The sequence below is a fragment of the Tauraco erythrolophus genome, chromosome 16 (assembly GCF_009769465.1).
Source record: "Tauraco erythrolophus isolate bTauEry1 chromosome 16, bTauEry1.pri, whole genome shotgun sequence".
NCBI lineage: Eukaryota > Metazoa > Chordata > Aves > Musophagiformes > Musophagidae > Tauraco > Tauraco erythrolophus.
Window position 1 is genome coordinate 3,102,006 of NC_141480.1, and position 26,495 is coordinate 3,128,500.

The 26,495-nt window shown below is 48.4% G+C and overlaps 1 protein-coding gene across 1 annotated transcript in view; it reads left to right on the forward strand.

Moving 5' to 3' along the window:
• The first annotated feature begins 1,314 nt into the window (after positions 1-1,314).
• Positions 1,315-26,495, forward strand: part of TCF7 (transcription factor 7) — a 71,486-nt gene continuing 46,305 nt past the window's right edge. Inside the window, exons 1-3 of the mRNA XM_086621898.1 lie at positions 1,315-1,515; positions 1,608-1,674; positions 2,057-2,163. Of these exons, the coding sequence (XP_086478024.1) occupies positions 1,315-1,515; positions 1,608-1,674; positions 2,057-2,163 (375 nt within the window). The remainder of the gene's footprint in view (positions 1,516-1,607; positions 1,675-2,056; positions 2,164-26,495) is intronic.

Below are 26,495 nucleotides of genomic sequence, written 5' to 3' on the forward strand. Positions count from 1 at the left end.
TGTGTGTGTACAGATGTGCGTGTCGATGCACACCCAGACACCTGTAGAGACGCGTGTGGTGCTGCACAGATGTGGACGTGTGCGGAGGCCTGTGTACAGACTGTGCACACGCAGATGTGTGCACACAGAGCCGTGCGGGGATGCTTTTGGAGATGTCTGCGTGCAGATGTGCGTGCAGCTGTGTACGCACCCATAAGCACCTACAGATGCAGATGCACAGGCAGACGGGGGCACGCAGACGCGTGTGCAGGTGAGTGTGTGCGCACAGATGTCCGTGCAGATGTGTGCGAACACGTGTGAGCACAGGCGTGTGTACAGACGTGCGAGCAGAGGCGCGTGCACCCACACGCGCGTGCACAGATGTGCACGCTCAGGTCTGCGTGCACACCGCCGGGGGGGGCTGCACCACCGTCGGGGCACCCCGCACCCCCAAACACCCAACACCCCCGCAGCCGGGCCGGGTTGGCATAGCGGGAGCCGGCGGGGTCCCCCCTCCCCGTGCCGGGCCGCACGGCCGGGATGGGGAGGTGGGGGGGGGGGGGGGTCACCCCGCTATAGCGCGCCGGCGGGGTGGGTGGGGGTGTCCTTAGGCGGGCTGGCGGTCCCTTTAAGGCAGCACCTCCGCGTGCCAGCGCGTGTGCAAGCGCGCGCGGGGTGTGCGCGCGTCTGTGCGCGCGCGTGTGTGTGTGTGTGTCTCCGTGTGCGCCCGCCCCCGGCCCCTCCCCGCAGCTGCCAATCACCCGGCGGCCGCTTTGATGTCGGCAGCCCTTGGCCGCCGCGCTGCCGCGCTCGCACACAGGCACCGGGCGCTCCGTGCCTCTGGCTGCCGCCGGCGCCCGCTGCTCCCAGGGAAACTTTCCGGGGCTCGCGGGGGGGTGGGGGGCGGCACGGGGTGGGGGGGCTTGTGGAGCCCGGCATCCCGCGACGCCCAGCCCGCAGCCTGCCGAGCCCCCCGTGAGCCGCCGGGGGAGGGAGGGAGGGAGGGGGGGGGGGAAGGAAAAGATTTAAGAAGGAAAAGCAATTATAATTTTAAGAGTTCTTTTTTTTTTTTTTTGAAAAGAAAGGGCTTAAAGGGAATTTGAAAAGGGGAAGCAAAATTAAAGGAAAAAGTTTGAAAGTTGAAAGGAAAAAAAAACTTTGAAAAGAAAAATTTCAAGAGGGAGCAAAATTTTTTTTTTCAAGAGGGGAAAAAAAAAAAAGAAATTGAGGGAAGAAAAAAAAAATAATAATTGCGAAGGGCTTGATCCGGGCGGCGGAGAACAATACTCGCCGGGAAAGTTGCTGCGCGGCTCGGGAGGGAGCGGCGGGAGGAAAATGCCGCAGCTGGGCAGCGGCGGCGGGGACGACCTGGGGGCCACCGACGAGATGTTGGCCTTCAAGGACGAGGGCGAGCAGGAGGAGAAGATCCCCGAGAACGCCTTCACGGAGCGCGACCTGGCCGACCTCAAGTCCTCGTTGGTGAACGAGTCGGAGGGCAGCGGCAGCCCGGCCGCCGCCGCCGCCGCCGACCCCGAGGTGAGCCCGGCCGCCCGCGCCGCCCCCGCCCCGCGCCCGCGCCCCCCGCCCCGCCACCCCTCGCTCTGCCTCTCTCTCTCCTCCCCATGCAGGCCCTCAGGCGTGTGCAGGATCCGCAGAGGGTTTATCAGGAGAAGCTCCCGGACCACATGGATGATGGTTAGTAGCAGCGATCCCCGCGGCTGGGGGTGGGAGGGCGTGTGTGTCCCCATCCCTGGTCCTCGCTGGCCCACCCAAGCCAAGCGCTCACCTTCCCGGCGGTGGCTGAACCCCCTGATCCCAGAGCCTGCCGCCCTGCAGCCCCCGGGAGTCAGGGATGCCAGCCTGGCTGCCACAGCCCCCCCGGGAAAGCTGCTCCTGTCAGCAAGGAGCCTTCCCAATGCACCCTCGGGGGAACCCCGACACCCCCCAGCACCCTCTCCGAGGAGTACGGGGGCAAAAAGACTCCCAAAATGTGCTGTAACCTCTTTGGGGCTCCCTGACAGCCAGCGGAATCACCTGTCATAAGGTGAATCTTAATGGGCAACTTTAATTTTCGCAGGTATGAAGCATCAGGACCCAGGGATGTATAAAGGATCTGCGTATTCTGGCTACCCTTTCCTCATGCTCTCAGACCCTTATCTGCCAAATGGATCTATGTCACCTCTGGTGAGTTCGTCCTCTCCTTACGGAGAAGTTTCGTGGCCTTTCTCACTGCTGAAGTATGTTGCAGGTATCGTGCAGGCACCTACACGTGCCTTTTTTTTTTTTAACTGGCAAATTGCAGCCCTGTTTCTGAAATGCCTGGGCACTGTTCTCTCCAAACCGAGGGGAGAAGGAGTTGGGATGGAGGAGAAGATGTTCGGCAGCAAGCGCCTGCTTCGCTCCGAATTTGCTGGAGGAGCTGCTTCTCCAGTCTCCCCACCCTCTAGGTTCGCCTTTACTCCTCCAGCAATCAAATTGTAATATCTCATGTAAGAATGCCCTTTCCTTTTTCTGGGTCACGGGCTTTGGAGGTGAGCAGCTTCTGGTGTTTGTGTTCGGGGATACATCCCGCAGCTTAACTTTAGTTCGACGTTATCTGCTTGTAAAAGGGCCAGGTTTTGGTCTGCCTTTGGTTAGGGCTCCGTTGTGGATGATGGCCCAGAAAGTGCATCTTGTGCTTCTAAAGTGGCAATGGAGGTTTTTAGGAAAAGGCTTAATGCTGCTGAAGGACTATTCCCGTCTTCTTCCTGTAAAGTTTTTCCCCCTCGGGTCAAATCAGCTTTAGTAATTCTGTATGTTCTAATGTTTGTAAGTTTTGCTATCTGAATAATTAAACTAAAGCCGTCTTTTCCCATCGCCATCTCTATCAGAACTTCAGAAAATAATGTCGCGACATTGCAGCCGATAGCCAGTGCTCGTGTTGCTCGTGGCTACATTCATTTCAGATGTTATTCTGCATTTACAGTCAGAAAATGAGAGCAGAACATCATGTGGTGTTTTTCAGGTTTAGTTTCTAACGTGTGAAGGGAAAAAGTTTAAAAGAATATATGAGCCTTCCTTGATTTCAACCCTTTTTTCATTAGAGGGGTAGGATGTTAAACTGGCATTAGGAAGAATGGATGGATTGTGGAGTATGAAACTCAAAGTGTGATGAAATGTTGTTCCCTGGAATCTCTGCCGTGTCCTGCCACCCGACCCCGCTGGCCTGTGTGGCAGGAGGAGACGGGTCCCTCCGTGAGCCTGCCCGTGCCCTGGCACAGCCCTTCCTGGGGGAGCAGATTGCCCCGGCTGCAGGCTGTCCTAATTTTGCTGAAGTCGGTGTGCAGGTATTGAGGATCCGTCCCTAAATTTTGAAATTTTCCTTCAGTTTACAGCAAGAAAAGATGCGTTTGCAAGGCAGGGCCAACGTACCTTGTTGTAATCCAAGTAAGCATTTCTTCCTTTGCTTCCCACCTCCTGTCCTTTCTTCCAGGTACCAGGTATCCCCCTCACCCCTCTAAAATATTAAGTTGCTCTCTTGTTGATACATTTTAAATGAGAGTATTAAGTTTGTCTTGTTCAAACACATTTAGTTTGTTCCCTGGTATAGAATCTGGGTAAATTCAGAGTTACATTAGCCCAGAACCTATTTGCTGTAGTAGAATATTTCTTTTAATCTTACACCCTTACTAGATGGGCAACAAAGTGCAATAGCCTATTTATTAGCAATTAAGCTAAGAAGTAGATTGTGATTTGTGGATCGCCTTTCTGCTTGATAATGTAACAAAACCCCAAGAGGTTACCGTGGGAGCTGCGGACGGGAGTAAATAGACTGTGCAGAACTCGAAGGGGGAAAAAACTGAGTGTCAGAGGAGGAACGATCCCGTCCCCTTGAGAGCCACGGAAATCGCCCGCCGCCTCAGCCAGCTTTACTTAGGCCTGTTCAAATCCTGCTGTGTTTTACGTTGCGTGACTTAAAAAGCTGATTTGATGTTTTCAGCTAAAAATCCGTCACCTAGCAGACACGAGAAGATTTCTTCCTCAGATAAAAGCCAGTCTTTTGGGTTTTTTTTAGGCTATTCAGTAGCTATTCCGATATATCTTTCTGGGCAATTCTGTCTTGTATTTATATTGACTGGGCAGAGGTTATCAGAGTGAATTATGTATTGCTTTCCTATAGATTTATTGCTATTGTGTATATTGTATAGTGTGGGCTATAATCTAGTGGCTACTTCCAATAATTGAGGAGGTCAGATCTGTGACTGAAGATTGCAGATACTTAACCATCCATAAAAGTGTGTTTAATTAACACTTCAGCACAAGTGGAGTCGGGGAGGAGGGTTGTGTGAGGGAATGAGATTACATATCACAGTCATGCGTGCGCTCGATAGTGGAGATTGTATTTTGGTTAATGGGGCTTCCTGGAAACGCTTGTTTGCAGCTAGGATTAATTTCAGAACCTTCAAAAAATAACAATTAAAACAAAATTAACCCAGCAGTGCTTTGGCAAACTGTCAGGGCTTTACATCTAACTGACTGAAAAATACAATACAGCTCCCTGGAGGTCGAAGGGTGGCCGGCACCGAGGCTGTGGGTTGAACCCCCGCCCTGCGACGCACTGTAAAACCACATTTTTTTTCCTGTGGGCTCCCTCCGAACCCCGTCAGGGTGCTGAGCAGCACTGGAGCCGGCCTGGCCTGGGTGGGTGTGTCGCTACCGGCATTACCAGCGTGCCGCTTTCCTTTTTTCTTTCTTATTTTCTCAGCAGCATCACTTTTGCTTTGTTTCCCTCAAGGTGGTTGTAGCCCACTAACTGTTACACTGCTCACCTCAGCATCCTGCCCGCACCTCCCCAGCCAAAATTGTCTCTTTTTACCAAAACACACCCACTTGTGTTATTTACGTCGCTCCCGAGTGATGCACTGAACGTGTCCCGGGTACCTGACATCAGCAGCACCACCAAGCCCAGCTGATGTCCCTGGCAAGCAGCGGGATGTGGCAAGAGCCACCCCGCAGCGGCAGATCCCAGGTGTTGGGCTCGGTGAGGCACCTTTGCTGCAGGTGGCAAACACTGGTTTAGGGTAATTTCGGGTGGAGTGATGCTGGTTTGAGCATGGATGAGGAGCCTGGACTGGCAGTAGAGGTGTCAAAGAGAGAAAGGAGGACTCGGGGGTGAAGGTGCTTCTGGAGCTGGGGAGAAGGCAGTGGGCTGAGCCCGGGTGTCCCGTGTTTTGGGACTATGCTGTGAGCCCCCGTCGGCTGGATGGGCTGGGGAGGGCACACTCGGGGAGGTAAGTTAAGAGCACCCCAGCACAGACTGTGGGTGCATCTGAAATCTCAAAATTTTGCAAATTTTGCAAGGCACCAGGAGAACCGTTTCTCACCTGGCTCTCAGGTGTCGCATGCGTGGTGGTTCCTGCGTCTGCTTTGGCTCTCCAGACTCTTGAAAAGTCCGGCTTTTCCCAGAGTGGAATATATAGGCTTTGCTGGTTAAAAATCTGCGAGAAACTTTTAAAGAATATTAACAAGGTGAGGAACTGTTTTTCTAAATGAAATATAAAATCATAAAACTATATCCTTTTTTAAATAGTACAAATGACTTTAAATCAAATTAAGGTACATCCTTAGTAAGAACATCAGCCTTTTAGGTGGTTACAAACATTAGAGGTCAGACATGGTCAAACATGTTAACACTTTGATCAGATTAAAATATTTTTCTTGCTACAGTTGTATAATTGAGTTTAGACCCGAGGGGGTTTTCTGAACATTGTTATATCTTGTACCATGTGGTAGTTAAATGGTAGAAGGAGCACTTATAAGTTCCTTTTAGTTCCTTTTGTAAATAGGTCTGGAAAATAGGGGAATGAGCCGTCCTGTCCCGTATGTAGGGCACAACCTCTCCCCACTCCAGTGGGTGGGAAAGCTCCGGGGGGGGCTCTTCACACCTCCTGTGCACCTCTGTTGTGTGTAATGAGCATGTGAGGTGCGTGAAGGCAGAATTAAAGTGGTTTTTATATAAAGCTGAGGCACTGGACTTTCTGTCTGTGTGAGGAACAGAGGTCCAAGAGCCTCAGTTTCTTTGGAAAACAGACACTACGTAATTTTCTTAGTAATTAAGTTGTCTAACCAGAGCTCTCATAGGAGCAGAAGGGTGGTGGTACCTTCCCGAGCTGTGCATGTTTAAAGTCCCCGAATGAGATGTCAGGCACAGGAACTAACGCTGATGTTCAGAGCCTGGTTCCTGCGGTCCGCCGGGCTCCTGGAACTGGGTGCCCGTTCAGTGGGTTTGAACCATCCCCTTGGGCCAGGGCAAGATGAAAGCACAGTTACTGCTGGCCTGGGGCCACAGGTCCACAACGTCTATCATGAGGTCGAAAAGCAGGGAGCTGAAGGTCTCCTGCTGCCCTTTGCCAAGCAGAAGGTCCGCAGTGGAGGCAGCTGAGCCCTGGGATGCGGCTGCTTCTGCTGCAGCCCCCTTCCCCCAGGGCTGCCCCATCCCTTTGCAGGAGGCTGTAGCCCCCGCAGCAGTTGGCGGAAGGAAATCTGCAGCTCAGCTGCTTCAGTGTAGAAATCGTCTTTCTGTCCTGGCTTGCACTGTCAGGGCAATAGTTTAGTACCACTTTTTCCTGTCTCGAGTTCTCATCCTGTTGAAACCAGCGGCAGAACTCCCTGGAGTCGCCGCGTGATGGGGATTCGTCCCTCTCCAGATGTGCTGCGTGCAGGGAGGGCAGCTGGAAGCGAACAGTAGCTCTGTACATTCCCAGCAGTGCCTGGTGCTGTGGGAGAGCAACACGCCGTAGCATCCCAGCCAGCTTCCCTGGCAGCAGGGCTTGTGCTGCGGGACCTCGCCGGGACGGTTCTGTGTCCCAGTAAATCACCGTATTCCCGGCAGAAGGAGCGCAGAGTGCGGTGGCTGCTGATGGACGTCCTGGCAGACAGACAGAGGAGTAATTTGTTCCCTCCTGACCAGAGTGAATCCACTTCTTCCAGCGCTCCTACCTAGCTTGAATTAGGATAATGGTGAAAATATTTTTTTTTATTAAAGCGTAATGTCGGATAGGTGGATGTACCAAGGCGCAGGGCTTCCGAGGTCATTTATTGCATGTCTGATTCAGCCTTGGTTCCCCCCAAGGAAAATTCTTGTGTTAATTTCTGAGTTCATATCACACCCTCAATTTTGAAGCAGAACTTCCCTTTGAAATAAATTAGAGTTCTGCTTAAGAAGCAGTGACATGATACAGCACTGCCTGTGTGTGGTCTAATATAACCTTATTTTTAAAATTGTTTGGAATGAAAAAAAGAGAAAGAAAAATGTCACAGGGAAACAAAAGCGAGTTTTATGTAAATCCGTGCATGTGAATAAGTGTGCACGTGATCCAGACAGTTCAGCAGTATCTGCTCTCCCACTGGGTTTCCTTTGCAGGCTACCCTGGAACTGGCTTCCCAGGCACGGGATGCTTTGTCGGTGGGGAGTTGCTATGAGATTATGTCCGGTAAAGGCACCGTTCCTGCAAGCTCCCAACTGTTGCTGTTTGTGAAACGTCATTAGCTCAACCGGTTGAGAATTTGGAGAGAAAAGCAAAAAAAACCTAACATCCACCCAAGCTCCCAAAGCTCATCTGTGTTAATGATTAATATTTTTGAGATTTTAACCGTGAAGAACGAAGTGTTTTGGGGGCGAGCGGCACATGATGTGTCCGGGGTGAAAGAATGGAGCTGGTCTGGTGTCCAAAGCTTTAACCAAGAGAAGGGGGGAGCAGCGGGAGGGTGGTGAGGAGCTCTGCAACGTACTCGTTCATCACCTCGCAGCTTGCAGCCCCTCTCCTGCCGTAGGTCTACAGGCATCATTAAATCCCTGTATTTGGGTGGAAACTCTGACAAATCCGTATGGTTGGGTGTGCTGGCGTTTGCTGTTCCGAGGTACCCGTTCAAGCAACCACACGTGTTCCTGTGACTAAACAGGCATTGCCAACTCTGTAGGGATGACTCTGTTGACTGCTCTTGTAGATCATCAGTGAAGGGCCAGATCCTAATCGCAGGCTGAATCCCTCTCTATCTGTAGTGTGATCTGCAAGGGAAGCAGGTTTTCAGGATACAGGTGGTGTGAGCTGCACACCTTAGATTGCAATCCGGTCCGAACTGTGTGTGTCTGTGTGTACATGACATGATGGTTGTTGGTAGAGCGCAGTCAAGTGCTGAGAAACATCAAGTCTTGAGGAAACATCTACGGCTTGCCATTGATTTCACACCCGCAGTTCTTGGTCTGCCCTTTGGCCGTGAGTGATTCAGCAAGACCGAATTTAGTCTTCGTTTCCTACAGGTTGGCCTTTGAGCCCCCTTGCTAATTCACCGTGGAGACGGTGAAGGAAGGACTCGTGCATCTGTGAGCGTTGTGTACGCTCACAGGGAGGCTGTGCTGGACACCAAAGGTTTGGGTCAAGCACGTGCTGCCGTTCAGTTACTAAAATCTCCCACACCATGTGTGAGTCACCAGTGCCTCATGAAATCCTCAAGGATTGTCTTCTCCTGTCTGTCGCATTGATTTGAAGAAGGACCAGATGCTGGACATCCCCGGCACTGTCCTCTTGGAGAGGGCATTGCCACTGCGGGAGCCACAGCTTCTCTCCATCCCACCTGTCCGAGGCTTTGGGCTGTCCGCAGCCATCATGCAACACCTCTCCTTTTGTTTGCTGCTGCTTTTCCTCCATTTCCCATGCCTTAGCTGCTCCAGCTCGCTGCTCGTGGTGCCAGGAGATGGCTTACGTCAGCATCTCTCCCTGCGTGATGTGTATATGCTCTTACCTCATCGTTTGCCAACGGTGGGTGGAGGGCACAGAAATAGGAGAGTAGGTACAAGTTGCTTCCTGAACTCTTTGCAGAGCCACTGCGGCAGGGAGAACTTCTCAGCCTGACCAAATCCCAGGCTGGTACCAAGTTGGGACATGCAAGTCCCCCCTGACAGGCTCTCTCATGTGCTATTCTTCCAAATCTCCCTTTAAAAAATAAGCTATAAGATGATACTTGCTCATATTCTCTGTGTCTGGAGGATGAAACAAAGGTTTGGTAGGAGGACGGGTGACTCAGAGGGTTGGTAAGAGGACACAGAGCTGTTCCTTTCCTAGTTTCCAGTTTTAATCCAGCTGAATCAGTAAAGGCTGGATGCCTGTACTGTCCGCCGGCTTGTCCAGCCGTCTGTCTGGGAGGGCATGGCTCCCTCCAGCCCCCAGGCAGGGCGAATGTTTCATGGCATGAGCGATGAGATGTCCTGGGAACCGGCAAAGTCTGTGCCAAGCCCTCTGCCAGTGTCAGCCGAAGCCTCCGTCCTCGCCTTGGCACTGCCGATGCAGCACACGCTGTTGGCTCGCGGACCCACCTACTTCATCTCTTAAAGGAAGTGATTGCAACATCGTCAGCCTCTGAGTCTTGATTATGGCAGGATCTTCCTCTTGGTCACCTCCCGATGATCTTGGACAAACCGCTCTCACCTTCTCTCCTTACAGAGCAACTTACCACTGCTCCGTCCTGTGGCCCCTTCTCTGATTTTTGCCTTTGGGTCTTCATAATTTATGACCACTCCCAAGGTTGTGAAGGGCTATTCCACCACCGCTGCCTCTATGAGGTGGTTTCACGGAGAAAATGGGACATTTGGCCAATGCTGAGGATGAGGAGGGTTTAGCAGAACCTGGCAGAACTAGAGGTACCAATCCAGGGCATCCCGCTGGCTGGAGGTGCTGGGCAAGAGGTCACCAAAGTGGCTTTAAACCACCACTCCTCTCCAGTCCACCGCTTCTGTGCTAAACACAGCTCAGCTGCAACGAAAAGAATCTGGTTGATTGTGTTTCACGGGGTCCCAAAATTAGTATTTTGTTAAACAAAACAAGAAACTCAACAATGCTGTGGTGAGTTTTTGAAACCAAAGTAAAGCTGGATACTAGAATCTAGAGCACTTTTCCCCTCCGGTTATAACAACTTTACATTTGATTAAATGATAGGCAAAAAACCGTCTCAACAGTATCTCCTTTGTTCCGTTGAGAATCTGGAGCTATAATATACAAAGTACACGTCTGCCTTGAAGAGCAACGCAGTAATCATGGATTGACCAAAAAAAAAAAAAACCTTTTTCTTTTTTATTTTTAAGTGATTTAACTTGTATGCTATACGTTGAATTTGTTTGCTGCTGTGGTTTGCTCTGAGGAATAGCATACACGAGCGTAAACAGAGGTTCTCCTCTGATGGGACTTGGACAAAAGCAAAATGTGAGAGGCCAGGATTGTAAAGTGTGCTTGGCTCAGCACGAGGGGGCTACACTTACAAACACACTTGGGGAAGAAGTGCTGGGGAGGGGTTCTTCCCAGCAAAACGCCGAGAAAGGATCGGGAATGTGGAATTTTTCTTCTACCACTGAGGAGGTGGCACTGCGGAGATTGCTTTCATGTTTAGGAAATAAGCCATCGTAAGATCTACCGCATGAAGATTTGTTGTTCTTAGCACGGGGAGGCTGATGAGTTGGTTCTCGTTACGTGCCGCTGCCCTGGAATTACTGGCGCGGGAGCAGAGATAGCGAAGAGTCGTCGTCGTCTTCTACAGACCTCGCGTTGTATGACTTTGCCCTAAAAGAAGAAAGGCAGATTCTAACGGGGGAGCCGGAGCACAACCCCTGGCACCAGCTTACCCGAGGTCGAAATTTGGCCTTTGAGCTTTGGTTTCCTGCTATAACTTACACAGTGTGGCATCGCCAGCTTTGAAATCCGACCGTCCAAAGGGATGCGCGGATTCAGAAATCCGGGTGGCGTTTGGTGGGATGGCACTGGGCTGTGCTGAGTGTCCCTTCGGGACAGCCAGTGCTGTCACACAGGATAAATTAAAATATGCATATGAACCCTAAATCCGAAACAGAAGCAATAATATAAAATAAGAAATACAGTTTTTTTAAAAAAAAAACAAACCACCCAAATCTTTTTAACTTTCTCTGATACAAAGCAATTTCTCCAGGACTGTACACCATATGAAACACATTATAAATGCTCTTGTAAAATCCACATCATTATACCACATGAAAGGCTGGGTCCTAAAAATAGCCATTCAGAGAGGATGCAGGCTAGTAGCAATTTCGGCGATCGTGAAATAGTTGTGTTGACATCTCTATGCGTGCACACCCACAGAAAGCTTTGACTTTTGAATATTCTTAGCAACATTTGTGCTTTATGGAATTTTCCATGTTCTGGTCCCATGAATAGTCCTTTACCCAGGAGTGTTCCTTTCTGATCTTTTATCCGTGCGTTTCTAATCCTGATTTTATTGAGAAAACGGGTAAATGATTTTATTTTTTTCTTAAATTTTACATGAAACTCTTTCCTTGCTGTCAGTTTGATAGCAGTTGACAGTATCAGTTTTATTTCCCTGTCTCCTATCAATGGAAATATTTTCTTTTTCCTTCAATAGACACACACATCCTGATATTTTGGAAGGCTAACTGTGAAAATGTAAACCCAGAGCATTAGATAACACAAGGAGCTGCCACATCTACCCGGCCTTTGTGTCTGCTGTAGTATTCAAGGGAAAGTAAATGAGATCTGCAGTAATTACACAGTAATGTATCCACAACAAAAAATGTTCTTCCTCGTCCCAGCCATCAGAACTTGGCTTTTGTTCTGAAACGTGGAAGGATGCAGCCTCCTGGCTCCGGTGTGTTCGCAGCGAAGCCCTGGCTGGGATGAGCTGCCGTAGCTCTGGGATAGACAACAGAGTCCTGCCAATTGGTATCGCTCGAGATCTTTTTGAAGAGCTCATCACACCTTATTGCTGTTGTGTTTTGGTTTTAGCTTGTTATTTGTTTGAAATCATTACTATAGGGATAGTTTTCTGGAAAGACATTGGAATCTTCGGTGCTGATCTCTTGTTTGCCTTTTATGAGTAGAGATGGGGATGCTGGAGACGTACACCCTCAAACATGAGGATGTGTGAAGATTGTGGTATAAGTCTGTCCAGGGTTTTATGTGTGTGGCCCCTCCGAAGCCAGTTGGGAACAGTCTTATTTCCTCCAAATAAGTTTGCTTTTGGAACTGGAGCAAAATCTTTGGAGATAGCGAATGAAATAATAGGGCACTGAAGAAAATGGCATTGCTGCTTAACTAGCTGGCATGAAAATCATTAAGTCTGAAGTTTCATTCAAATCAGATGTAGCTGTGGTTGTAATGGGGCAGGACACGAACTCTTCAAGCAATGCAGCTCAGAGTGATTCACTCCGAGACGTACAGTCGTTCCCCAGGTTGTTGTAACTCAAGGGCAGCTCTTGTCCCTTGTCCAGCTCGGGAGTCCTTTTCCCCTGGAAACAGGCTCTCAGGTTTGCAGATCGATCCGTTGAATTCTTGCAGGCTGTGAGCAACTTTGAAGAAACAAATGCTGTTAAAATGACATTACAGAAATGTGTTTGCTGTTGCTAATTTAGCTCCCTAAAGCAGCTCAACAGGGGGACGTGGGAACACCTTGACAAGGCGGTAAATTTACCTAAACCTCGTAGAGTAAACGCATTCATTTCTAAACACAGTCGGCGGTAATTTAAGGAAATATTTCCTGCTAAGTGCTAAGAAACCTTGGCTCATGTTGGCATACATGCTCTGTATTAATGCAACGGATACTGATGCTTAGAAAAAGCCCAAAAGTTTTTGAACACTTTTGGCTTGAAGTTAACATCAGCCTTGAGTCCTCTTGTGTTTTCCATAATTAATTTGATGACTGAAACCAGGGTTATATGTGGTAATGTAAATTTTTTACTATTCTGGTGAGCTCTGCTTTTCCTGCTAGGAGCGGAATTCAGGTAAAAACACTAAATGTGTGCTGGCTAGGACTTCTGACAGCACCTGAACACAAGAGGAGTTGTAGAGAAAATTTAATTTCTTCACTCAAGAGGACAGAAAATTACCCAATATGTCAGTGCCAGTTGCTTGGTTATTGACATTTGCTGGCAATAGTGTATAACTACATGCATACATTTAAACTTTGCAAAAGAAACTGTTTTAAAATTATAATATACTATTTGTACTGATCTAGTACGTGGACCTGCATACAAATGTGCACTGAGGAATGAGGCAGGCTGCAGTGAATCCCTGAAAGCTCAGCTCCTGGATCCAAAAGCATCACTCCTCATCCAAATTCTCTTCTGAAAAGGGTGCCGTGGTAAATGGCTGACTGGTGGGTGGGTGCGTTGCTGTTTGCCAGGGGTGGGGGGATGGGAGCTGCCTCTCTCCTGCCTGTGCCCCGGGAGTTTGTTTGATACGGAGCCGAGCGATCTTCTTACCGGAGAGCACCAGGTGCCGTGTCAGACGTGTGTAAATAGCCGAATAAACAGACATTAGTAACGCCAGTTGTTTATGTGTTAACACAGGATGTTCTCAAAATCAGGTAAGAAGTGAGGCATGCTACCGAGTTTTATAGCAGAGGAACCGGATAATCTTGTAACTGCTGTGCAGGGCTGCGGCAGAGGAAGCGTGGTTTTATTCCAGCTTCTGCTCCCAGTCCCCCAGGAGCTTGTTTTTCTGTGACTCAGTTTCCCCCAGGAGAGTTTTGAAGCTTTATCGTTTCTTGTGTAAGCGATATTTGGAGAGCACTGCAGGGAAAGGCACGTCAAGACTGAAAAAAAAACCCCCATAAAATCCGACACAGGCTGCGGCGAGATATTTCAGAAATCATCAGAGAAGGGCTAGCCAAAAAAAAGTAAGCTGTGCCGCTTATTAGACCATTTACTTCAAGATATTAAACAAATTGAAATTTCATAATCTTTTAGCAAGTTGCAGGTGGCCTTAAAACCACAACCCCTTCAAGGCGATTGGCATCTTTGCTCGCTTTAAAAGCAAATCGCTTTTTCAGCCGAAATGGTAATTTCATAGAGTGGCATTAGTTGAATGCGAGCGATGACTGGATGGGCCAACGCGTCTCAAATACACACGTCCCACAAATCCGTGCTCTGAAACCGAGGACAAACTGTCATTTCTTATTTAATCACTTGTATTATGCTGATGAGAACAACCTCCAGGATTGCACGGCGTAGTTTTTGGACACACGCACCAAACCCCTGGATGCATAATTCAAATTCCTTGTCATGAAGAATGAGTCTATTTATCTTGGAACCTTTTTTACTTAAACAGTAATCTCTAGGAAATCATTTGTTAGCAGTAGTTAGCTGCCAGTTTGTCAGTTAATGGCTCGAGGCAAAGTCAGAAGCGAATGAAATCTTTTCCAGGGAAGATGCTGCTGTCGCATGTGGTGCAGAAAGGTTTATAACAGAAAGCGTTAGAGGAGGCGGTCAGATGAGTTCAGTCCAACTTTTAGAAACACGAGGAAACGAGGCATGATGGGCTAGGCAGATGCTTTGCAAACACATCCATTTGTGAAATATTAAAGCCTTGTCAACTTCTAAGCTTACGTTGTCCTTACTGGAGGCTCCAGGTCTGAGCACACGGAGGCCAAAACCACGTGTTCATGGTGGCTGAGGCTTTATCTTGCATCCTAGGCATCTCTGCATCCTGGGCATCTCTGCACCCTGGGCATCTCTGCATCCTGAGTATCTCTGCACCCCAGGCATCTCTGTATCTCTGCATCTCTGCATCCTAGGCATCTCTGCATCCTGGGCATCTCTTCAGCCCTGCATCCCAAGCATCTCTGCATCCCAAACACGGGGACAGCCAGGTGGGAGAGCCGGGGCGCAGCCCCCTAGCTGAGCCGGGATGCCGTGGGGTGTCTTTCAGGGCAGCAGAGTCTTCCAGCTCTCAGTCGTTACCATTTCTCTATAACTAGCAGCGAGTTTCAGTTAGGTAATGAGAGTTATCTGATTTCTCTTTAATCTGAGCAGCATCGCTACAGCGCGATAACCTCGACTCGCTGTTTGTCTCGCGCTCGGTGCTGCAGGGAGAGAAGCGGCGAGAACGGGTGAAAATCCACTGGAAAAGGAGCTGAGAAAAGTCGTCCTAATCTACACCAAATCCCTCTTTCTTGCAGCAGGAGCGAGTGAGAAACAACTGCCCCAAGTAGAAACTCTCCCATGAAGCCGCAAAATCCAGCCGAAGTAAATACCACTTCCCTGCAGCATTATCTCCCACTCCGTGCTGTCTGCCCACAGAGGATGGTAGGGTGTAGGAACTGGCAGGGGATTAATGGCAGCCTGGTTCTTAAAAAACTCTGCTGCCAGAAGGACGTGGGACCCAGACAGAAGTAAAGAGGGGCTGGTTCCCTCTGCAGATGCCCCCAAGTGCTATTTGTCTGAGAGCAGATTTTCCCACAGATCTTTGGCCTTCATATTATTTGAAGAACCCCCTCTGCAGCTGCAATCCTTCCCTCCCCCGAGGGAAAAACAGGGTGGTAACTTTGTGAACTGAATGGTGTGGAGGTTTAGGAGTACTGCCATGGGAGGGGAAGATTTGGCTCATTAGCGTGGAACATTGTGTTGCCAGGAACAGAGTTTTGGGGCAGAACTAATAACATGGAAGCAGATGCAGTCAGCTTTTATTAAACTGGTTTGTAGATGACTTTAAATAGGCAACAGTTGTATCTGGGGCTTTCCTTGTGCAATGCAGAATGGCAGACCCCGGCAGCAGAGCCTGGCTTCAATGCAGGCTAACAAGTAGAGAGAAGCCAACCAAATCTCTGGACGTAAGGAAAAATTTCTCCCAAATGTATTGAAAGAAAGAAAAAGAGAAAAAAAAGAAACAAAACAACAAAAGACTTTGTGGTTGTGTTATAGTCCTTAAACTCTTACAGTCCACACATCTCACTTGGAGCAAGGAACAGCTGTAGAGTCATAGAGTTTTAGTCTGAAGAACCCAGCATTATATCATCTCCTCTTTATCATGGTGTATCATCTCCTCTATGCCATGGACTCCTGAATTTCACTCAGTTACCCCAAAATCTGGATGTACCATTAACTGCTTGACGGTGTGTTACAGGTAGGGATGGATAAATTAATGTTCAAGCCAAGTTTTGAAGCGCTTCTCCCTTGAACCACCCTCTCCGTAGTGCTAATTAACTCCATCATGCTTATCTGCATTGGTGATGGTCGGATGCCATTTCCTGACACATGGCATTCCACGGCCACCAGTAACGATGGGTTGAACTGGCTCTGTAATTGCCTTACCCAAGTACACAGATTGGAACGACCATCAGCCAAATACAAATTGCCCATCTCAGCCAGCTACCAGAACCGAGCAAGGCTGTTGGTACCTCCGAGAAGTCACCACAAAGACCATCCATCCCTCTGCCAGACACAGCGATGACTGTTGCTGTGCATCCTTATGATGTCCTTCTGGTCCTTCACCACCTCTGTGCAGCCTGGACTAACCGTCCGGCTTTCATGAGGGTGTCGGGAACGATCAGTCCTCATCAACGCAACTGAGCCTGTGAATGTCTGTAGAGGCACCCATTGGATTTCTGACATCTCCACAGGTGTCCATGAACTGTCACCTCCTTCCACACCAACTCCAGCCACCATTTCATAGAGCGAAAGCACCATCCAGAAATCCTTGCTCTGCTCTGCGCATCCGGGAGCAGCCTGGCATACGCACCAGGTCTTCGTTGATGTGCTCCTCGCAGCCTCGTCATCCCGGGCTGGCTGAATAAGGCCCGAAGAATCCCATTTGAACGGTGTACTCCATCCTACTTTTGTTGTGCAATACTTTTTTCTCAGGCAGTTTCTAATCTAGAGATTTTCTGGGATCTGTGCGTGGCATGAAGGGAAGTCTCCTCATCACCTCGGGTTCTGTCTTTCAGTACCAAATGTTTAAGACATAATTCTAGGCGTCCAGGGCTTGCTTTCTCTTTGTGTCTCCTTTGCTGTTGCTTTCATTTACTAACATGTTGAACTTCAAAGTCTGTTCTTTCTCCTTCCTAATTTTTATGGAAAAAATGGTCTGAACCCCATTTGCATTTCCTCCCCGAGGATACTGGCAATCCTTAATCCTATATATTAAAGAATCTCAGTTTTCCCAGCAGCCTTTTATTCTGGGACTACTCTTCCACTCCGTTTTCTCCTTGAAATTCTCTCCTGTGGTTCAGAATTGCTCTTCACGGTGCCCCTGACCACTGTCACTTTCCGTTATGAGCTGTTTGAGCGGATGTTTGGTCGCTTTTAAGTCCTTTTCCCTTCCCATGCTGTCCTTTGCAGGTAATTCATAAAGGTTTCGTGCTCGTGGCCGTAGGCACGTGTTTGCCCATGGTGGTCACAGCGCAGGGCCATGTGCTCTGCAACCCACCCATCTCCAGGGACCTGCTCCAAAACGTACTTTTGGAGCCAAGAAACAGCAGGATGAAAGCACACATGGTGAATAACTGGGTGCTGGTTTATTAGGGTGGTTTTCATTTCACACCGATGGGCTCCGTGTTCCGGTCAAGGATGCAGCTCCCAGTGACCACTGGCGTTTACCTGCTCGAGAGGCGGTTGCCATCCTTCCCCGGCTGCGATGCGGGTGGCACTGGGGGCACCCTACCAGCCCATCCCTTGTCCCTCTCCCTGCTTCCAAGCAGGGACCATGACGATTCCCCCTGTGCTCCCCGGCTGGCGGGAGCTGTGGGAAGCAGGAAGGGTGCCGGCTGGGCCGGCCATGCGGATCCAGGGATTTAGATCACGCAAACCCAGTGTTCTCTCCTACAAGTCATTCTCAGCTATGCACTCAGGTAATTAGCATGTGCATAAACACTTTGTAATCTTGTGATCATGGCTTGCAGATTAGCTCTTTTGCCAGCTTTGCGATTTCTTTGCCAGTTTTAGTTTTAATTGCAAATCCATTACTGCCAGCTCCCTTGCATATTGTAGCAATAGGCAAATTAAAACACTTGGACACAGTTGGGCGGGTTTCAGTTAAGAAATTAATTGTTACTGCCAACCAGTGTTTTAATGTGAGGGTGGCATTCGAGCTTGTTTTTGAGGGCATAATCTCTGAGACTTTTCTTTTTTCCCTTCTCCTCCCCCCCCTCCCCAGACTGCGTTGCCCTGTTGAGCAGCTCCGCAGATGGCACGAAGCAAATGCTTGCCTCTTTGATCTCCTAGGCAAGAAATTTGGAAGTCGTTCTGAATTTATGAGAATCCTGTCTGAAATAGATCTGTCTGTGCACAGGGCCACGCTCAGGCAACCCGGAGCTGCAGGCACGGCTCGCCTGCACCTCCCGGGGAAGCGCAGGATTCCGTCCCACGAGCATCGCGTGATGCTGTAGCGATAAAGAGAAACTTCATACATATTGTTGAACATGAAGAAGTCTAGACAATCTACAATTTACCAGTCGGGGTAATTGGCTAAAGGCTTAATCCGCCCTGATAATCCAGTAATGGTATTGTTGGCAGGACACTGATGTAAATATCACTCAGCAGCACTGGCAGCCACTGTCTCCTGTGATTGCTGCTGTTCCCCATTCCCTTTCCACAGTCGTTAGGGCTGACGGGGAATTGTCAGAGTTCCCCAAACTTCTTGCCATTGGTATTTTTCAGAGACTGCCCGTGCTCGGTTGATGTTGTTTTTCAACATTGAATAGGTAACATTTTTCACCAGGTCAGAATTTTCACAAAAACATTCATCAAGAATTTTTTTTTTTTTTTTTTTTCCGGGGCACTTCTGAAGTCAATGAGCTGAGCGAGGTTTTAAAAATGACCCCCCCGATTTTGCAGGGATGTTTTTAATGCACGTCCGTGTGCCCCGTGAGGACGAAGGAGGGGGAGCTGGGGCACACGGGCTGTAGCAGCAGCAGATGCAGGGAAGGACGGACAGACGGACCAGTCCCCCTCCAAACATGGGTCTCCCACCGCTGCAGCGTTTCATCCCCGTGTGCTGCCTTTGGTGGCCTGTTGATGGACGAGGGCTTTGAACACAGGCTGTCTAAAACTATTGTCTAATTCTGCACGAAGCCAGTTGATAGAATCACCTATCGCATTCCTGTTACTTTCTTCTCTTTAATGATTCTATGATTTTTTCACTCCTTCCCTCCATTGACCTTGGTAAAAGGAGTGGTGTTCAGGTGGCTGTACAGCTGAAGGGCTCGGGTCCTATAAGCCATACAGCCCCAAGCACAAATGAACCCTGCCTGGTACTGGGGTCTCCAGGTCTTAATTTATAATAGAATCACATTTTCTCACTGAAAAGGCGCTTGCTTGTTTCTGATTGCCAGCCTTGCACTTTTCTGCAGCAGGGTTGACTCTCTGCTGCCAGCAGAATATATAAAATACATATAATAATATATACAAACTGATTTTGGTCCCTGAAACCAGCCGAGATGGCTGTGAACCTTTGACGTCGGTTTTAAGGCAGCTTGTAATGGCTTTTTTGAACATTGTTGGGTTTTTTTTTTTTGGCTCAGAAAACAATGGGAGAAGCACAGTTCCGCTGCAAACAAAACCTGAACATGCTCTAACTTACATGTGAAATATCAAAGAGCACTTATTCAGTACACATTACCACCCTTCCGTTTTACAGCAAACACCTTGTCATGGCCAAGAGACTTTGGGAAAACTATATATAGTTTATTCGGCCGAATGTCACCCTTGTAATTATCCCATAGCTCTGGCTCCGCGATGTTGTGGCTAACAAATCCAACTTTAATTGTTCGTGATCTCTATCGGAGCAGACACCGGGTTTGAGTTCAGCCGGTACAGAGTCAGGAGGAATAAACACGAACCTACAGTAAGATCAAAGCAGCGGAGAGGTGCGCATGTGCTATTAATAATAGCATATGAAAGCTCATATTTTCCTTCAACAACATCCTGTCATTTGTGTACGAGCTTTGAAAAAGGGTAAAAAAAAAAAAAAAAAAATTCAGTGTAATTTACTTCAGCAAAAAAAAAAATGAGATAAGGCGGTTACTTGATTGCACCAGCTCGTGTGTGGTTTGCTGCGAGGATTGTACATGCACCCCGTCCTCCAGTGCATGTGTGAGTCGAGTGTGCAGAGGCTGAGCTGGCTGTGACCGAAGTACCATTGTTATCTGATTTTTATGTACAGTCTGTGACAATGTGATGCAGAAAGGAGGATGAGGTAAACAGTCTCAAAGTCGGTAACCGCATCCACACCTGGTGCACCTCGATAAAATGTCTGTAAACAGTTTGTGTGGAGCGAGGTTACGGCAGGGCTGGGGATGTCTAACGGCTCCTGGGACCCAGATGAGAAAACACCAAGTTTTGGGGACTGTGGTTCTGTCGGGCTGGAATCACCCAGGGCATTAAAATTGGGATTTTGCCCTTCCACAGCTCTAAGCTTGTACGTGGCACGCAGGACGAGCGGAGCGTGGCCGGGGTGGCAATACCCGGGGAGGCACGTTGGGGCAGCTCGGCGATAGCGGGGCCAGATAACAGCGATCACCCTCCGCCTGGTGCGACCTACTTAGGAAGCGCTGGTCAGCCCTCGAAACTGGGCACGATGCTGACCATTTCCTCCATCCTCTTACTTCAGATTTGCACTATCAGCTTTTTAATCTAGTGCAGCGGCTTAAAACCTCCGGTGGGGTTTTGCCCTGCCTGGCACTGGGATGCCCGGCGGGCTGCAGGGGACGGGGGACCCGAGAAACCGCAGGAGGAGAGCGGCGATGGGTGATGCCGGCCGCCGGGAAGGAGACGATGTGTATTTTGAATTTGTCTTTCACGTTGCATGCTGTGGTTGTTGACATTTGGTTGTGCCTGTAGTTCTCTCTGCAAGCAGGAAAGGGTTTGAGGTTTTGGCGAAGGGGAGGAAGGCTGACAATAAAAGGTGACAAAGTGGCCCACTAAGTACCAAAAATGGACTGGCTGAGGAAGAAGAAGGTTGTTTAAAGAGAAAACCAAGGAGGAGAGGACAAAGAGGAGCAGGTACAGGCATAGTCACAAACTCTCTGCTCTTTCTGTGCCGATGCTGTGACTTTTGGTACCGCCGGCTGCCCGGGCAAGGTGTGACCATGGCCATAGGGTGACAGCAACACCGAGCAGTCGCTGCGCTGGGAGGGTGTTTTTCGGGGTTGCGAGGCTGAACTAGAGTCTATCCAAATTCTGCAGCGGCTGAAGCGCAGCAAACAGGGACTTGTTAAGAAAGTGGAGCAAATAATAATGATCCGTCTGTTTAATGCAGCTGAAAGGCGTACTTCAAAGATAGCGTTATCCTAAAAAAGCCCAAGTATAGAGGGGAATATACTTGATCACGGCTTCCAGGTTTTGATGGTAGCGTTGTAAGTAGGTCAGCGAACGGTAATATTTAAATTAACTCCTCTTTCTGGCAACTAGATGGGAATGTAGGTCTGGAAATGGGTAGATGTAGATTCTCTTCCCAGCTCTGCCACTCTTGACAAGTCACTTCATCTCCTCGTGCCTAAGGGAAGAATACACCTTTGGGCTCTGCCCAGTAATCATCAGCCAAATGCTTCCCCACCTATCTAAAGGGTTTTAGAATATGTGATTGAAAAGTGCAAAGTGTTATTAACATTGAATTAATGTCTGCCATTACAATATGTAATGGAGTATTTCTGCACACACCCCATTTCCTCCTGCTCAAATGTTTTGTCAGACTAGTCCAAGTGTTTACCAGCTTTATGGCTGGCCTAAAAAAGAGCCGCCGAGCTGTAGCTGCTGGTACCCAGTGGAGCTGCCGGGCTTGTTTGCCGGATGGGACATTTCGGGCGCGGGAGCTGGAGCGGGGCAGAGATGGCAGGTTTTTGGCAGCGGGATGGAGGTGGCCGGGCTGCCCTGTTGCCAGCCACCCCGGAGCTGCCAGGCACATCTCGTGTGAAGCCTGCACGCCCGTAGCACCGTACCGGAAGGCAAAGCGCCTTCGCCGCGGGGTGCACTGGTGGGGCGCAGATGTGCCACGCTTCCTGCCAGGGGTGGAGAGGACCACGCTGGTCTGAAAGCAGTGGGAGATGCGCTGTTGGAGCACCTCTCTTCACCTCTTTTCTGGGAGCCGAGAGTGGCAGCCCTCCCACCGCCGGCACATCGCCAGCCGCCGGCAGCATCTGCGCTCAGCCGCGCGGCGCGACAGCACCCTGCGCGAACGGCCTTAATTTCAGCCCCCTCTAAATATATTGAGTTTCCCTGTGCGAATAACAGCTGCATGTTTGTCGACCCACAGCTGTATTTAAGGATAGAAACGCTTTTGAGGCAGCGTTCCTCTTTTCCCGTCGTCAGCTCATCCCGTCAGACAGAAATTCCCTGCCTGCCTGTTGCTCCAGCTCGCCCGCTTCTCGGAATCGCACCCCGAACAGACATTTCTTTTCTAAAATACCTTAACGCGTGGTGTGGGTTACTGTCTAGACTGCTTGAACCAAATGTATTCACTAATATAATATATTAGTAGAGCTCGCTAGAAGTCACAAACAAAGTACTTTTCTTTGTTCACTCCTTAATCGTTTGTTCATTAGCTTGCTTGCTGATTCATAAAACATGAAAACCTCCAATAGGGTATCTAGTCACTAGTGCAAATTAGCTCGTTTCTAATGTACATAAATAAATTATAACCCTGCATTTACAATTTGCTTTTAGTACAAGCACTGAGCTGAGGTGCTTTATCTCATCGGGACAGAATTGGATCTGCTGCTGTGCACCCAAAATGACAAGCGAAGGCAGGAGCTGGGAGTGCTGTATCCCACACTTGCAAAACATGGTAGTGGCAAAAATGGTCTCTCTGCTGGTGGTAATCTGTTTCCGTTAGCTTCGAAGCTGGAATATGGCATCCTTGGATACCTACCTCTGCAGCTAGGGCTGGATGTTCAGCTGGAGTGAGTCGGCATGGCCATGGTCTGCATGCTGCCAGCAGTTGGGAAAGCCCTGGAGCTTTTGTTATCCCAGGGCTCCGTGTTTTCCCATGGTTTCCGTGATCCCATTTTGCTCTTTCTCTCCAGCAGCAGCTCTTCCTACTTTTTGGCTATTCTTGTTGCTTATGATACTATTCCCAAAAAGAACTGTGTCCTCAGATTCCTCAGAAACTAACTTCCAGGTAGGATGTGCCCATGTGCAAGACTCACAGAGGATCTAAGATCATCTTTTATGGTGTGTTTTTTCTTGCCTACAGATTTCTGTGGCAGCAAGTGTAATTCTCTAACACAATTCAGAGATATACTTCTTCACTCCTTTCCGTATCATGGTTAACATGCTCGTCACAAAGGGAATCATCCTCCAAAAATAGTGTAGGTTTTTAGATAAAATTCTGCAGGCGGCTGTTCGATGTCTGCGTGTTTTATTGGTTTAATCCCTTTTTGGTTCTGTTAATTCTTTTCAATAACGAATACAGGCTCCCTGGGATAAGCTTGTGATACAGGTTGTGGCTCACACCGCACGACGTGTCTACACGAGAGGTTTGTGGTAGTGCAGCTTCACCATCGGTGGGTAAGGGTCCCACGGAGAGAGGACCAAAGTCCAAGCCACACAACCTCTATATTAGTTGTTAAAAACTCAAGTCTTGTCTGATTTGTATGGACACTAAAGATTTATGGCTGTAAATTCCTTCTGTTGTGAAACTGATGGTTACTGCTCCTTCCATGGGCAACGTTCTCAAAGTCTTTGCTGTGCTTAAGGCTCCGACCTGCAGATGCCCACGTAGGTAAATGATTTCACATATATGGATGGTCTCGTTAAAACCAGCCCAAAAATTTGTGCCTAAAATTATTTGTATGTATTTGTATTTGCAAGTGTTGGATTTATACATGCAAGATCAAGGACTTAGTTTGTAAAATTTTTTTGATTTCATACATAAAAGCTTTGGCTGGGTACTCAGAGGTCTCTGCTGCGTAAGTCCTGTTGAATTTCAATAGCAACAACTCATATGCCTTTCTTGAGCACACCTAGGTATTCATAAAATTTTAAAATTTATGATAAACCAAAGGATATTCCAGCAGGTCAGCTCCCTGTGGGATGCAACATTTCAAACGATCTGTTGCCAGCAACCTAGACTCAAAAATGTATATTTTTGACAGAATGAAGTACACACTTTTTCCTCAGCCTCCATCAACGCAATTGATTAAACAGAGATTAGGATGTTGTGGGGCTCGTATTTTCGGTTATTTTGCCTCAGTACTGTACCATTATTTTAACTGACTTTACCTCAAAGCCTGCCAAACTTCCTTTTCTTTGCTAAATTAGCTCGTGAATTCTCCACTTGCTCACATGCCCGACACCTCCACCTCTGACAGACGTGGAAAAAACCTGCCCCAAGTTCCATCATTCTTTTCTTTATCAGTACATGTCCGAAACGTTCCCAAGTGATAACCCTGGTGCACCTCATCGCTGCCACGGGCCAAGGCTCTTCCAGACTGGCACTTGGGAGGGGACTTCATCCACAGACAGGGTAATGAAAGTTAGATCCCAATCCCGAAGACATTTTAAGACCTCCGTGGTATCAAAAGGGATCATTTTTCTTGCATGTTTTGAATTTGAAAATCCTAAGCCATGATTCATGTGGTCTGGGAGCTGGCAGGGCTCACGGAGCGTTCTCCAGATTCCCCAGGAGAATCTGCAATCTGCTGTGCTCGGTAAGTGTAGGGCAGTTAGATCATGAGACTAAATGAAATCTTGCTTTGGAAAGTCGAGGGTGCCTTTGTCCCCCCAGTTTGACTCTCTCCACATCTTAAATGTTTTTTTTCTTGCTTGACCAATCACGGATTTCTGTCTCTATGTCAGTATTGTGCTTCAACAATAAAAGAGAATTAGTTCTAGTTAATTGCCCTGCAAATCCATAATCTCTAGTTTAGGAAGGAAAAATACAGAAGTGGTAAAATCTCGTGTCCTGCTGGTGGAGCCAACCAGTACGTGATGCTGTGAAGGCCTGAAAAACAACTCTGAACGGCCTCATTCAGAAATTCTCTTTCATCTTCATCTTGTTCTGTTTGAATTTCTTCATTTCATTGTTCAAATCGTTGGCTGCGCTTGGGTTCTTACATTTTTGGTTTGCCGTGTGTGTAATGCCATCCAGGTCTCTTTGCAGATGACCAGATTAGGTGAAAGAAAATGAATTATGCTTATTTCTGAGCTTTAGGTGTTTTTTCATGTGTACTGCCCTATGCAAAGCAAGGAATATGATTCTTTAATGTTTTCTTTAGATCCTAACTCTCATCCAGCCTCTCCAGCTCCACTTGAGTTACATGTGAACAGGGTTTTCTTCATTATACAATTTTTCTGCATTGTTGAATGTAAAAGTTCTTGCTAAAGAGGTGGAAAGCTCTAGATCAACATCTCTTCTTTTAGGTTGCAAACTTCTTTACTTTTTCTGTCCATTCAGTTCTCTGCCTCCCCCTTGGTGTTAGGAGTAATTGTGGTGCTGAGATTTTCTGTTGGCTGAGTTTTTGTGACCATCAGGAATAGATTTCAAAGGCCACCACGCAGCTCCTTGAAGAAGACAACTTCCATTCACTGCTGGTCCTGTCTGGACTCAGGATAACAACTGTAAGGCAAAACATTTACTGCAGATACCAAAAGTTTTAAAGTCCTCAAGCAAGCTTGCATTTAAAAGGAAGAGTTGCTAAATTCAACATAGATAATTGACGTATAATTTGGAATAATAGCTTTACAGGAGTGTCTGCGTAGAATTTGACCTATATATTCCTTAGAATTGGTGACCGTGTGGAGGAAGGAGAGAGCTTGACCCAGCTTGACATTCAGATCCCAGAGGACTGTTGCATGACTAACACTGAAAAAACAGCCATTTAATTTCAGTCTTGGAATTGCGTCACGAAATCACAAGCTGACAACCGTGGAACCCAATATGGGCATTTTTTGGAGCCGTTTCCTGGTGCTCATCCACCTGAATTCAGAAAAAACGAGTTAACTAGTTCCTTTTGCAAAGCAACTGTAAACATATCTCCTTTTAACCACTTCGTTTTGTTAAGAGCAGCTCTTCTGCAGTTGAAGAGGATTTCAGTCGTGCCTTTGACTCACACTGTTGCCGGGTGGCGGTGATCCTGCTTTTTCAAAATACCTCTAGAGAAAATTATCCCAATCCCACAAACCACTCTGTATTATTCCATTGATGTTCTGCTGGCCTCTAAGGTTTTAGAGACTCAAATGGTGGCAGGTGCCTTTTTCGTCCTCCAGCCTTCCCAGAAAGTGTAGTGATGCTGTGGGATTTCCCTGGTCCTCAGAGAAATCCCCTCCGTGGGGGCAAATACAGGTCAGGGTAGCAGTGGGGGTATTTATTTGCATCTTCCTGGGGCAGAGAAATGTGTCTCCAGCACATCTTTCTCCTTCATCCCCGTGCCAGCTGGTGCTGAGCCCTCGCTCCCCGGCTGCATCCCTGGGCCACTCTGTCCTCTTCGTTTTCCCATTCCTGGCACGGTGACAGTAGGTAGATCCCACACGAAGGGAGGAGGTGCAGCAGCACAGTGGTGCTTACGAAACAGGGAATTAAACCAGTGATACACCAGTATCCTGGGTACCAAACTCCCAGGGGAGCGCATGCCGTGGGTGCCTAAGGACAGCAGCATCCTCGGGTACCGCGCTGGGCTTCCGCTCTTCCCGCAGCACCACCCGTTGCCCTGTGGTTTTGATCAGCCTTGCGGAGAGGACTGGTTTATATCAACTGTTTCGATCTCTGTGTTTCATACGTATGGAATGTCCT